This window comes from Pan troglodytes, chromosome 16 (assembly GCF_028858775.2).
Source record: "Pan troglodytes isolate AG18354 chromosome 16, NHGRI_mPanTro3-v2.0_pri, whole genome shotgun sequence".
Lineage (NCBI taxonomy): Eukaryota > Metazoa > Chordata > Mammalia > Primates > Hominidae > Pan > Pan troglodytes.
The window spans coordinates 74025716-74037009 of record NC_072414.2 but is presented as its reverse complement, the minus strand read 5'-3'; the positions used below and the strand labels follow the sequence as shown (position 1 = coordinate 74037009).

The 11294-nt window shown below is 52.6% G+C and overlaps 1 protein-coding gene across 1 annotated transcript; it reads left to right on the top strand.

Moving 5' to 3' along the window:
- Nucleotides 1-7423: 7423 nt before the first annotated feature.
- Nucleotides 7424-11061, top strand: MEX3B (mex-3 RNA binding family member B). Its single transcript, XM_523137.9, has 2 exons — nt 7424-8131; nt 8968-11061. The coding sequence occupies exons 1-2, from the start codon at nt 7870-7872 to the stop codon at nt 10419-10421; spliced, it is 1716 nt and encodes a 571-aa protein (XP_523137.3). The 5' UTR covers nt 7424-7869; the 3' UTR covers nt 10422-11061.
- Nucleotides 11062-11294: the final 233 nt, after the last annotated feature.

The following is an 11294-nucleotide window of genomic DNA, read 5'->3' as shown; positions in this document are numbered from 1 at the left end:
AATTAAATTGCATGGAAAAGAAATAATTTTATCATAAGAATAAAGAGGATGATAGTTCAAAGTTATTTGTGAGAATATCGTGGCTGTATTGCATTAGCATCTTGACTTTTAAGGTGATGTTTAATAGAGACACAACAATTCTTTAGATCGTAAAGGCAACTCTTGCTGTTTTAAAAAAATGTTATGAGAACAGGTGTGATCACATAAAGTACTAGAAAAGATGAAACAATTTTAAATATTTTCCACTCTATATTCTACTGCTTTATAAGAAGGCTGACAAGAAAACCCTCATTTCACTAGATCATATCTACATCTCACTGGCAGGAAAGAAGGGACCATATGAGTTACTTACCTAAGTAGGAACTATTATTCCTGTTTTACAGATGAGAAAACCAAAGCTCAGAGGCTAAGTGACTAGTTGAATGTCAGCAGACCAACTGAAGAAAACTCAAAATGTCACCACTCACCAAATTCACCTGTCTATCCAGCCAGTGCACACATCCTTGGCAGATGTCTCCTAATTAAGTGGAGTGTGTGCGTGTGTGTGCGTGTGTGTGTGTGTGTGTGTGTGCGCGCGCGCGCGCGCAGTGAAGTGGGCCACCCCACCTGCAGGCAGCTCTAAGTCGTAGTTCCGTTAATTATTTATTTTATATGATGATTTTGAGTCCTTTTGTAGTCCTGGCTGTCTTTTTATGAGCACATTTCTATTTGAGAAAGTCAGCAGGAATCTGGATTCTGGAGTCACTGAATTCCAATGCTAGCTCCAATTCTTCCTAGAAACGTCATCTTAGAAACGTTAATTTATATAACAGAAATGATAATACATATCTTACAGGTATGGTGTGAGAATTAAATGAGAAGTTGTCCATGTATTTAGCATTGTGCCTGACTGGTATCATGTGCCAATGCATACTGCTCATTTTATTTTATTTCCATGGTATGGACGTCCTTTTAAGAATATTCGCCCACTGTAGCTGGGCGCGGTGGCTCACGCCTGTAATCCCAGCACTTTGGGAGGCCGAGGCAGGCAGATCACGAGGTCAGGAGATGGAGACCATCCTGGCTAACACAGTGAAACCCCATCTCTACTAAAAAAAAATTACAAAAACTTAGCCGGGCGTGGTGGCGGGCACCTGTAGTCCCAGCTACTCGGGAGGCTGAGGCAGGAGAATGGCGTGAACCCGGGAGGCGGAGCTTGCAGTGAGACGAGATCGCGCCACTGCACTCCAGCCTGGGCGACAGAGGGAGACTGTCTCAAAAAAAAAAAAAAAAAAAAAAAAAAGAATATTCGCCCAGTGGAACAAATTTGCTGCTGGTCCCTCCTCTGTCTCCCCCAAGCAGGGTTATATAGTTCGTTGAGACATTCCCTTCACCAAAAGGCATTCCTCAGCTCAGGGAAAGGAAAGTGGAGAGGAATGGTGAGTGAGACCGTCTTTAAATATCCTGAACTACTGCCCCCTTCCTTATTGTCTACTATCTACATTTGGGGAGTGATTCTCTTAGCAACCTCTCAGGTTTGATATCAGCAATACTGACTCATGATACTACCCCAAAGCCAAAGCATGAAACATGGAAGGTGTTCACTAGGGACAATACCAGATTTCCTTAAATCACAAAGCAACAGAGCACATCACACTGGATGTCTCACTCTGGCTTCCTGCCTGGCTCCATATCAACGGGCAATTGACGTTGGGGGGGCCATTTCCTACTCTGGCCTTCAGCTTGCAGTCAGCTGAGTGTGTTGGACCACACACTCTCTAGCATCCTGCGATTCTAACCTTCTATGGATTTCATCAGTTTTACAGATATGAGTTCAACCTACGACTTTGGGAAACAAAGGATTCAACTGTAAAAAACACTTGAATTCCACTGATCTATTTTATCTCTGCTCAGGAAGAAAAAACGGCACCTTCTTCCTGAAGTCTGTGTTTCCGGTCTCCTTGAATTCTGAGAGATTTTTAAATTACTTTCTATTTTTCTTACTCTGTTCTGATATTGCAAAATGGTTATTACCAATTATTAACTAAGTGATGTTTAATTTTAGAAGTCAAGCTACTTGTAAGGGCCCATATAAAAGTGTGCTAGGATTAGCTTTAGATTGGTTTTCTGCTTCTATTTACAGCAAGGAAAGGACAGGGGAGTGGTTTTATTTTATTAAGCTTTTTAGCATGATTTAATTTTTAAAACTCAGGACGTATTACTTTAAAAATTAATCGAATAAAGATGTATGTTCATAACTTGAACCACACAGAAAAGTAAAATACAAATAAAATTGTGATCTCATTACTTAAAGAATAACCATTGTTGGCCATGTGCGGTGGCTCACGCCTGTAATCTCAGCACTTTGGGAGGCCAAGGCGGGTGCATCACTTGAGGTCAGGAGTTCAAGACCAGCCTGGCCAACATGGTGCAACCTCGTCTCTACTAAAATACAAAAAAAATTAGCTGGGCATGGTGGTGTGTGCCTGCAATCCCAGCTACTTGGGAGGCTGAGCCAGGAGAATTGCTTAAACCCGGGAGGCCAAGGTTGCAGTGAGCAGAGATTGCGCCACGCACTCCAGCCTGGGCGACAGAGCAAGACTCCATCACAAGGAAAAGAAAAGAAAAAAGAAAAGAAAAGAAGCATTGTTAAAATTTTGATGCAATTCCTTGTAGCCTACTCATTCACTGTTTCTAATGCTTACTAAGTGTTTAGTAACACATACATACACACTGCACACACACACATTCTTTGTCTCCTTTCTTCTTCACTCAACTTAAGGACAGCATTTCCTATATTATTAAAATATTTTTAAAAATGTGTGTGTGTGTTACATGTGTTATATGTCACACACACTTTTAACCACACAAAGACAACAGGAGAACATCAAAAATCAAGATGCTTTCACGTCCCCTCACACATGTGATCCTTATAATCCTGTGTGAGAAGCAGGACTGGAAGTATTTCCAACTGCCAGCTGAAAATGCATAGCTCAGAGACAGGAAGGAACTTAACGTTGGTTAAGATCACAGGCTCGGGGTACCACATACCAGCTGTGTGACCCTGGGCACAATAATGGATCTAAGATTTGTGGGACGCGAAGCCTGTATCATTTTAGGGGTTCTCCTCAAAGAAAATAATAAAACATTTACCTGTGAAAATTTTAGTGATTTCATGTGATCTTGTAAGTATATTGCTAGGACCTCTTCCAGGGCCTTGGAAGGGTCTGTGTTAAGTGAGAAGCCCTGTAGCTTCATTTCATCTGCTTGGAGGCAAATCTGCCTTTATTTGGGTAAGTGACTTATTTTCATCTGTAAAGTGGGGATAATAAAAGTACTTGCCTCTGAGTAGTTAGAAAGATTAAACAAGATACTGTATTGTAAAGCATTTTGTAAACTTCCTGGCACATAATAAGTGCTTAATAAGGGTCACCTGTGATTACTAATTTTATTCAAAATCATGTCATTGTGGCTGGTGTCATTTGAGCTGCTTCCCAGAGACTGAGCGATTCATGTACATACCTAAAGTTACACCTTCAAGATGCTGCAGCTTGGCTCACTCACTCATTTAATAAGCATTTAGGAGCTCCTGCTAGATGCTATGCACTGTGCTAGGCTCCAGTCTCAATTCATTCTCACACCACATTCACTGGAAGCACAACTCAGGTATCCCCTCCTCTGGGAAGCCCTTCTAGGACCCTAAGCCGACTCACTACTATCTGGGCACTTATCTCTCTGTGTGACTGGGTTTGGACATGACTAGTATTCAAGGAAAAGACATTCTCCTGCCCCTCTGCCACCTTGTTCATTTCAGTTCAGTATAATCGATACTTCTCTCTGTGCCTATAATACAGTATGGAGGTGCTCAATAATCTTAAATGAGTTGACTGAGCATGTGTTTGTTTTCACAGGAAGATTTCCGTTTCTTTTGCAAGCTGTTTAATTTGCAAAAGTAAGCAAGATGTGCACAAAATAGTTTTGAGACATCTGGAAACAAAACAAGGTTGCCTCATCATTAATCTTGTTTTTGTGTGATAACTTTACTTTTTCTCATTTTATGACAACTGAAATTCTCTATTATATTGCCAGACCTCATTCTGCAAGCTTCTCTCCTGTGCTAATAAAAAATATTATGGCCACATCGAGAAGTCCTTAGGGAATGTGTTCTGCATCAGGAAAAGTAATTAAGCTCTAGGGTCCTAAAGGAGCCTGGGAAAGTCTATCCAGAAACTATGGGGTTAGGATGTATTATCTATTGAAAAACAGAACTGGACTTTGCAAGTTTTACGATATCTTGGCTTATTAAAGCCACTAACTGAGAATTAAAATTTCTGGATTGTTACTTTTACAACAGCAGTCAAGTGTCGGAAAATATCCTGACCAGTCAGTAAGGCATACAAATAGAGAAGGCAAGGAGTAGCTGTGAGTAAAGCGCCAACTACATTTGCTGAGTACCTGGGAATTTACGAGTTAGCTTTTGCTATCATTATCCGTCTCGCTAAAGCAACCCTACGAGGTAGGTGGGAAGCTGGATGCCGTCCTCTTTTGACAGCCAACACTGAAGAACAGCTGGGGCTGGAAACTAGATCTGTCAGACATCGTAACTGCTTCTATCACTCTCACCACCCTCCCATGCTCTTGAGAGTGCCTTCGCTTTTGTGGGTGTCTTCAGAAAAGCATGCGGATCTCTGTATAGGTTTTACTCAAGTGTTCCTCTCTGTGGAGGGTGACCTGGGCTACATGAACATGGGCACCTCAGGATCGGCAGCTTTCCATGAATTCCTATGGTAAGGGGTTCAGCTTATCCTTCATGTGGGTGAAGATGTATGATTTCATTGAACATTGGCAGTTACAGCCAAGTACAAGTCCTGCCTTCAGGATCCAGCAGGAAAGAATGACATTAAACATGTCACCTTGGAGAAATGTTGCATTCACCTTCCGGGTAATGACCCAGCCACCCAGGGACTCCTCTGAAATATCCAATCCTCTAAGTTTAAACACGTTTCAGAATTAATCCATCTGAATTCTTATCGCTGTAGATGCAAGGAGAAGGAGTTATGGCAGGTCTGAAACTATTAGCGGCCAAGCTCCCTAGCAGAAGCAACCTCTCCCTACACCCCATTATCCGTGCACAGCTCCTTATCAGCGGAGGAACAACTTTACTGTCACCATATTTTCTACTTGGAAAAAAAAAGAAACCTCAGCAGGCCCAATCCGAAGGCTATGAAATTTCAAAGAAACAGAGCTAAGAGGCGAGAAACTAGCCCTTTGTGTTAAAAAGATGGAAATGCTCCAAGCGCCTTTCCAGTCTGCTTTCTGTTTACAGGCCTTGCGTGAGCGCGGGAGGCTGGGCCTCATCTCTGGCTCTCCCCAGCCAGGACCCCTTACTCAAAACCCTCCATCTCGGCAAGAACCCTCATTCCCAAGTTAGTTGGATTCCAAGTCCATAAACCGGGTCAAAAGAATACAGTAATTTCCTACTGGAGCTCTAAGTGGTGGTTTTCACGGAGGACTCAGCACCATCCTCACACCTGCCTCCTCCCATCGAACATTCCTTTTTAAGAAAAACACACACCAGGCTCCGGGAAGCTGACGTCAACATCCTGAGGAAATAACCACTGTAAGTGGCTTCTAAACCCATTTCCCCAAGGAAATAATCAGCACCTCTTTCCCAAGACAGCTCCAGGTAAGCAAGCGGTGAAGGGAGCTGCACCACCGCGTTCTCAAAAGTAAAGGCGCTTGCGGAACTGTCTACTGATTTCTAAGCGCGCGCCCATCCACTGTCGCATTTAATCTTCCGAACGACCCACGAGGTGGTAAAGGCGGGGATTATTTCCTTCGTTTTACGGGTGAGAAACCGAGGCCCACACCACAGCGCTCGTTCCTGTAGCCGGGGTCACGCAGGGCACACCTAGGGGAGCCTCTGCCTTCGAGCCCCGGGACCGCCCCGCGGCACCACGAGACCTCCCCAGTCAGCCCGTGTGCGGCTGCGGCCGCATGGCCTCATTGTTTTGGGAAGACGTCCCGCTGTGCGAATCTTGGGCGACTCTATGAACCGCGGGCCCAGCCGCTCTGCGGAACGGTCCGCGGCGGGACGCAAAGGGCGCGGCGAGCCCGGCGGCTCCCGGAACAAAGGACAGCACAGCGCGCGGGGCCCGAAGGGGCGTCCGCCCTAGTGGGCGGCGGAGGGGGATGCGCGCAGAGAGGACCAGCGCGCACCGCCCCGGCCCGCCCCTCAAATCTTCCTTCCTTCTCTCTCGCACTCGGAGACGGTCCCTGGGAGATCCGGGAGGGGGCGCAGCTCGCCGTCCTCGCCGGCAAGTCCCGTCGCAACCTCCCTCTGCCGCCACCCCCACCCCGAGAAGCGCACAAAGAGCGGCCGGGCAGGGAGCGCTCACCTCCCGTCGGGGCGGGGCCGCGGGCGGGGCCGGCGCGCGCTCGGCGGGGCCGGCGCGCGCTCCGCAGCGCCCGCTTAAAGGGCCCGCCCGCTCCTCGCGCGCACTGCGCATGCCCGGCCGCGGGGCAAGGAGGGGAGGGACGGGAACAGCGGGCGCGCACGCCCGCGCCGCCCGCTGGCGCTGTGGCCTGCGTCCCCGCGGTGGCGGCGCGGCGCTCGTGCGCGTGTCAGAACCCGCAGGGTCTCGGCCCGGGCGCCGGGCGTGTGCTGGACACTGGTGCCATGCATTCCAGAGGTCGCCAGCGGCCGGGTGGGCCGAGCTCGCGCGGCAGCCAGCTTTTAGCTTTCCCATCCTCAGTTTCAGGGCCAGTTGGGCGAAGTGCTGCCCAAGGAGACAGAAATGCAGGCGCGGGCGCGCGCGCGCGCGCGGTTGCCAGTGTGGGCGGGCGTGTGCTTTTGTGTCTCGTGCGCTCCCGCGCAGGTGGACAACCCGCGCCGGGAGTCACTCTGCCCGTGCGCCCCAAGACCTGGAGTCCCGTTTTCCGTGTCGGAGGGCCCGGGTGGCCCTTTTGGGCGGACTACAGACTCTTCTCACAGAGGAAGCTTTGGCTCTACGGATGGTTTATTTGGAGCCACTAACGGGACTTCCTGAGGACCGCTCTTTTAGAGCCCGGCCCCAGGCATCAGAGTTGGGCGCGTTTTCTTTTCTCAGTCAGGCGAGGGAGGAGACTTAGGGACAATGATTGTCCTCGGCTGATAGGTACATCCAAGTGTCCCGAGCCTGCCAGTCCCGCATTAGACAACAAAGAGAGGCGTTAGCGGCGGCGGGGGAGGGGCGCGGCCGGGAGGAGGACGGGGCGGGCTGCGGCGAGCGCGGGGGTGGGGGGCGGCGCTCTCTCTCCGCTCGCTCAACCCGCGGCCTCCTCCCGCCCCCGGCCTGGCGCGCGCCAATCGCCTCCCCCAGCGATAGTGTCAGTAGCATTGTGGTGTCAGCTCCCGCCTGTGACGTTGCGCCTCCCTCGTCCCCCTCCGGAGTCGTCTGGCTGCAGAGGCTCAGTCAAGAGGCGGGGAGGAGAGGAGGAAAAAGCGCTGAGTGAGGGCGGGCGGGCGGGCGGGAGGGAGGGAGTGGAGGAGCCGGGGAGGGGCTCCTTAAAGAAACGCTTCTGTCGCTCGCCTGCTCGCTTTTCGCTCGGCATTGCGGCCAGCCAGCCGGGCACTCGGGGGGCACGCGCGGCCACCGCTAGAGCTCTGCCCCCACCCCACCCGCCAGCAGGTCTGGGGTGGGGACCCAGGTGGGGGCTCCTGCAGCCACTGCCCGGTGCGGACCGCAAGGAGCGACCCACTCCTCCCAGCACCGAGGAAGAAGCAACGGAGCCCACAGCAGGCGACCGGCCTCCCCGCCCCTGACCACCCGCTTCCCGGCTGCCTTTGTGGCCGCAGCTTCTCGCCGCCGAGCCGAGGGCCGGCGGGGGCGCGGCGCGCACGGCCGAGCGATGCCCAGCTCGCTGTTTGCAGACCTGGAGCGCAACGGCAGCGGCGGCGGCGGCGGCGGCGGCGGCAGCAGCGGAGGGGGAGAGACCCTGGATGACCAAAGAGCCCTGCAGCTCGCGCTCGACCAGCTCTCCCTGCTGGGGCTGGACAGTGACGAGGGCGCCTCTCTGTACGACAGCGAGCCGCGCAAGAAGAGCGTGAACATGACCGAGTGCGTGCCAGTACCCAGTTCTGAGCATGTCGCCGAGATCGTGGGGCGGCAAGGTAGGTCGAGGAGGGATGGGGAGGTGGGTGGGGGGCGGTGTAGGGTCTAAGGCCACTGCCTCGAGGGGAAGGCGTGTTCAGTATCGGGATCCGCGGCGTGGGGTGCCTTGGGGAGAGAGGAAGAGCCGCGCGATGGGCCGGCGCCCCAGACAAAGAAAGTGCAAGCAGGCTGTCTCCCGGAGCCGCGCCGCTGCCCTGGCGGGATGCACTTTCTTCTGCTAAAATCACTGCCTTCTCCCCTAACGCCCCCCAACCAGCCCACCTCCAAAAAGACAATTTAAATGTAAGATGCTTGGGGGAGGGGGCCTTTGATCAGTCCTTTGGGAGGAGGGAGGAGGAGGAGTGAGCATAGGATGGGAGGAGGATTCTGGATTTCTGCAAAGCGGAATGGAGCCCAGAGGAGGAACAATGGGTCCCGGGACTCACACCCCACCCCCTACCCCCAGTCCACCAGCGCTGAGGCACGCGACTGCAGCTGCCTTCCCCGAGCCCCTTCCCCGTGTCTTCAGAGCTGACGGCGCGCCCAGCTGGATCCCAGCGGCATCTCCCCAAATGACTTTTCTGGGATTCTCGGGTTTGGTTCGGGACGACTGCAGTCACTGGGGGAGGGCCAGGCAGCCAATGGGCTGTTCCTCGAGCGCCTCGCGGGTGGGATCCGCTGCCCAGCCCGTGGCGCGGCCCGAGGTCAGTGAGGGAGACGCCCCCTTTCCGCCCATCTCTTGTCCTGCCGTCTCGCTGTCCTGGACGCGGGCTGTCCCCGGTCCCCGCGGTTACCCCAGGATAATGGGCGTGTCTGTCTCTCTCTCCCACTCCCTCCTCCGCACCCTGGTTCCTAGGTTGTAAAATCAAAGCGCTGCGGGCGAAGACCAATACTTACATCAAGACCCCAGTTCGCGGGGAGGAGCCTGTCTTTGTTGTGACGGGCAGGAAGGAGGATGTGGCCATGGCTCGGAGGGAGATCATCTCTGCTGCCGAGCACTTCTCCATGATCCGCGCCTCCCGGAATAAGAACACGGCACTCAACGGCGCGGTGCCTGGGCCGCCCAACCTGCCCGGGCAGACCACCATCCAAGTGCGGGTACCCTACCGCGTGGTGGGGCTCGTGGTGGGGCCCAAAGGTGCCACAATCAAGCGCATCCAGCAGCAGACGCACACGTACATCGTGACGCCCAGCCGGGATAAGGAGCCGGTGTTCGAGGTGACCGGCATGCCAGAGAACGTGGATCGCGCTCGAGAGGAGATTGAGGCGCACATTGCTCTGCGTACCGGCGGCATCATTGAGCTCACAGACGAGAACGACTTCCACGCCAACGGCACCGATGTGGGCTTCGATCTGCATCATGGGTCCGGCGGGTCCGGCCCAGGCAGCCTCTGGAGCAAGCCCACCCCCAGCATCACGCCCACCCCCGGCCGCAAGCCCTTCTCTAGCTACCGCAACGACAGCTCCAGCTCGCTTGGCAGTGCTTCCACAGACTCTTATTTCGGCGGCGGGACCAGCAGCAGCGCAGCGGCTACCCCGCGCCTGGCGGACTACAGCCCCCCCAGCCCCGCCCTGAGCTTTGCGCACAACGGAAACAATAACAATAACGGCAATGGGTACACCTACACAGCGGGGGGAGAAGCCTCAGTGCCATCCCCCGACGGCTGCCCCGAGCTGCAGCCCACTTTTGACCCGGCTCCCGCTCCCCCACCTGGGGCACCACTTATCTGGGCCCAGTTCGAGCGGTCCCCGGGAGGCGGAGCTGCAGCTCCGGTATCTTCTTCCTGCTCTTCTTCCGCATCTTCGTCGGCTTCTTCCTCCTCCGTGGTCTTCCCCGGGGGTGGCGCCAGTGCGCCCTCCAACGCCAACCTGGGGCTATTGGTGCACCGCCGGCTGCACCCTGGCACCAGCTGCCCGCGCCTGTCTCCACCCTTGCACATGGCCCCGGGGGCGGGAGAGCACCACCTGGCTCGCCGGGTGCGCAGCGACCCGGGTGGAGGAGGCCTGGCCTACGCCGCTTATGCCAACGGGCTGGGGGCACAGCTGCCTGGCTTGCAGCCGTCGGACACGTCGGGCTCCTCCTCTTCGTCCAGCTCCTCCTCCAGCTCTTCATCCTCTTCCTCCGGGCTTCGGCGTAAAGGCAGCCGCGACTGCTCCGTGTGCTTCGAGAGCGAAGTGATTGCCGCGCTGGTGCCCTGTGGCCACAACCTCTTCTGCATGGAGTGCGCCAATCGCATCTGTGAGAAGAGCGAGCCCGAGTGCCCGGTCTGCCACACCGCGGTCACTCAGGCCATCCGCATCTTTTCTTAAAGGCAGCGGGCGCTAGTGCGCACCGTGCTGGGGGAAGGGGGAACCCCTCCCCATCCTCTTTCCCCAGCGCTCGCCTGCCTCCCTGGGTGCCCCCCGTCTCCCTTCTCCTTCCCGGCCCCACCAACACTCTGAGATCCGAGAGGAGCTTGGAAAGCTGTAGTATCCGCTCATTTTTAAAATTTAATTTTTAAGTAAAGGAATTTGCCAGGATATCTGCATCAAGAGTACTGTAGCCTGGGAAACCTCTGAACACCTGAAATGCATGCTCTATAAATAATAGGAACGGCGACATTCTAGTAATGATAGTTTTTACACTGTACTTAATAGGAAGCTTCCAAAAGAAGAAAACCCCACAAGTTTTCCATTTTCTTAAAGTAGGAAAAAATGAACAGTAATAATTACGATGAAGATGATAGTAGTGCTATGGGATGTGTGGACTGTTTAGTGTGTTCCCCTTTGTGGGTGGGTTCCTATGATACTTATTATAGAACACAGTGGATCCTTTTTGAATGTTCGTGGAAGGGCCAGGAGTTCCTGTGAAACCAGGATACTGCAGCTTTATTAAAGTTAAAGAAACTGTAACATATCTCTTATATATTAAAAACGTTTAAAAGTTTTAAAGAGAAATTGCATTAATACAGATTGAAGTATTTTATTCTTTTTTGACTTGAAAAATTATATTTCATATTGCAAAGATGTTTACAAGTATTTTAATTTAAGTTCAGTGAACTTTTTTGTAGCTGGGTTAAATCTTTTTATTTTAGTATGGCCTTATGGCAAAGAACACTGTATTATTTTAATAATCACACAATTGTGACGGAATTACAACCATAAAATGTGTAACGTTTTGAACAGTATTCTGTTGGGATGGAG